Raw genomic sequence first — 2994 nt, forward strand, 5'->3', positions numbered from 1 at the left:
CCCGAGGGCGCCCCGCGGGAGGAGGCTCGGGGGGGGCGGGCAGCGCGGCCGGCCCCGCCCGGGGCACCGTCCCCAGCCGCCGCCGGGGCCCGGTGGGGGCGTCCCGGCTCCGGGGAGCGGCGGCGGGCGCTGACTCGGGGCCGCCCCCCCGCCTCTCTCCCCTCCCGCAGGCAGCCCGGTGAGCGCCGCCGTCCCGCCTGCCGGGCCATGGACTCGGACGCCAGCCTGGTCTCCAGCCGCCCTTCCTCGCCGGAGCCCGATGAGCTCTTCCTCCCGGGCAGGAATAAAGGAGGCGGCGGCGGGGGCTTCACGGGCGGCACCGTGTCCAGCTCCACGCAGAGCGACTCGCCGCCGGAGCTGAGCGCCGAGCTGCGCAGCGCCATGAGCGCCGCCGGGGTGGTGGTGGTGGACAAGCTGGGCTTCAAGTCCTCGTCGTCCTCGTCGTCCTCGTCGTCGTCGTCGTCCTCCAAGAAGGACAAGAAGCAGATGACGGAGCCGGAGCTGCAGCAGCTGCGCCTGAAGATCAACAGCCGGGAGCGCAAGAGGATGCACGACCTCAACATCGCCATGGACGGGCTGCGGGAGGTGATGCCCTACGCGCACGGGCCGTCGGTGCGCAAGCTCTCCAAGATCGCCACGCTGCTGCTGGCCCGCAACTACATCCTCATGCTCACCAACTCCCTGGAGGAGATGAAGCGCCTGGTCAGCGAGATCTACGGCGGCCACCACGCCGGCTTCCACCCCGCCGCCTGCCCCGGCGGCATGGGCGCCCACTCGGCCCCGCTGCCCGGCCACCCGGGCCACCCCGCCTCGCACCCCGTGCACCACCCGATCCTGCCCCCCGCCGCCGTCTCCAGCGCCTCCCTGCCCGGCTCCGGCCTCTCGGCCGTCAGCTCCATCCGACCCCCGCACGGGCTCCTCAAGTCGCCCTCGGCCGCCGCCGCCGCCGCCGCCGCCGCCGCCGCCCCCCTGGGCAGCGGCTTCCAGCACTGGGGGGGGATGCCGTGCCCCTGCAGCATGTGCCAGGTGTCGGCCCCCCCGCACCACCACGTCTCCGGCATGGGGGCCGCCAGCCTGCCCAGACTGGCCACCGACACCAAATGAGGGGGGCCGCCCCGGAGCGCCCAGGACCTACAACGGGGACCCCCCCGGGAGGACCCCGTCCCGACACCCGCGCCCCCTTTTCTTGCCGGGACTCGGGGAGGAGGGCGAAGCGGTCCCGGGCTGGCCGCACACCGAGGAAGCGAACCCGGGGGGGGTCGCCCCCCGTCGCCCCTCCTCTTGTTTGGTCGCACCCCCCCCCCGGCAGCGCCCTCCGGGCCGCATCCTGCCCGGCGCCGGCGGTCTCCGGAGCCCCGGGTGCGAGTTTGGCCGGGGAGGTGGCTCGGCCCCCCCGTGGCCCCCCCGTCCTGCTTTTTTTCGGGTTCGTCTCTCCTTCGGGCTCTGTACATACACCCCTCGCCGGCAGCCCGAGCTTTCCGTCCGTGCACTTGTACTGTGTAAGCCTTATGAATGAATAAGGGGTTGGTCTGCGCTGATTTCGTTGGTTTGCTTCGTGGTGTTTGTTTTTGTTTTTTTTTTCCGTTTCCCGTCTTTTTTCCCTTTTTTATTTTTAATTTTATTTTTATCGTATAACACGTTTTTCGTTCCCGCCGCCCTTAACAAAGTTTGTACTCCTTAACGCTCTTCCCGTGTAGGAACTCTCTCTCACGCCGTCCGTGTTGCAATACTGAGAGCTTGGGCTTCTTTCCGAAAATAACAACTTTTCTTATCACTGCCCCCTCGCAGAGATTTTATCATCTGTTTATTTTTGTAAGAAAAAAAAAAAAAAGAAAAGAGAAAAAAAGTTGCTAAATAATATTTATTACTCGTTTGGTTGCAAAAAAAAAAAAAAAAAAAAAAAAAAAAGGCGATCCATTGTTGAGATTTTAAATAAAAAACAAACAAACAAAAAAAAGGCGTTTTAAATAAGTGGCATTTTTCTCCTCGTTGCCGCCCGGAGGCAGGTCGGGAGGATGCGGCGGTGCCCGGCGGGATGCGCTGCGGGATCCCCAGCCGAAATGCGGGGTGGGGACGGGGAGGTTTGGGGTCCCTCCGTTTCCTGCTGCTCTGCTTCGCGGGCTGGTCGAAACCGATTCGTCTCGTTCGTCCCTCGCAGAGTGAAGGGTGGCAGGGAACCAAACGAGTGCCACCGAGTTCCAAATTTTTATTTATTTTATTTTTTTTTGCCTACACCTTGGCAAGAGCTAAAAATTAATTCGGGGAGAGGAAAGAGGAAATAGTAAATTTCGCGACGTGCTTCTCGTTTGCTCCCTGCACGCGCTTGACCTTCATCCAAACCCATCCGATCAAAAACCCACGGAGAGGAAAAATATTCGCAGAGGGGCTCCTATTTTTTTCCCACCCCCCCGAGGTCGGCAGTAGCCCTCCCCGTGTGTGCTCCGACGGTGCTTTGCCCAGAAATGTGGGCAGGGGACATCTCACCCTCATCTGGTGGCTTCCGTGCTCCTGCAGGGACACGGGGGCATCCCGAGTGCCCCCACCTCGGTGGGCATCCCCCGACGAGGGGGAATTTTGCGGGCGCGGAACGAACGCGAATCCGGATTCGGGGGGGGATTTGTGAACGCGTGGAAAGCGAAGCGGGTCACGGGGCCGCTTCGCCCTGTGGCTCAGCCGGTTCCTGACCTGCAGCCCCCCGCGTTTGGGCCCTGGGCACCCCCTGTCCGCCGCTACCTGCCCCCCCCCCCCCGCCCGCGCTAAGCGGAGCAGCTCTCCCAATTAGCAGGGCTCCGGCGAGGGAGCGCTGCTGCGGAAGGAGGGCAGGAGCAGGTGAGAATTAGAGGGAGCATCATTAGGAGCCGCTCTTTGTCTCCATTAAAGGCAATAATTAGCACCCTGACAGATGCAAAAGTCGGCAGCGGCCAGAAGCCGGGAAATCCAGCTCGTCTGCCTCCCCCCCCTCCCCCCCCCAAAAAAAAAAAAAGCCCCTTGCCC

At 63.4% G+C, this 2994-nt stretch overlaps 1 protein-coding gene across 1 annotated transcript; it reads left to right on the top strand.

The window, feature by feature from the left end:
* The first annotated feature begins 207 nt into the window (after positions 1-207).
* OLIG2 (oligodendrocyte transcription factor 2) lies at positions 208-1104 on the top strand. Its single transcript, XM_035545965.1, has one exon. It carries the CDS (start codon positions 208-210, stop codon positions 1102-1104), a length of 897 nt encoding a protein of 298 aa, XP_035401858.1.
* Positions 1105-2994: the final 1890 nt, after the last annotated feature.

The sequence above is a fragment of the Cygnus atratus genome, chromosome 1 (assembly GCF_013377495.2).
Source record: "Cygnus atratus isolate AKBS03 ecotype Queensland, Australia chromosome 1, CAtr_DNAZoo_HiC_assembly, whole genome shotgun sequence".
Lineage (NCBI taxonomy): Eukaryota > Metazoa > Chordata > Aves > Anseriformes > Anatidae > Cygnus > Cygnus atratus.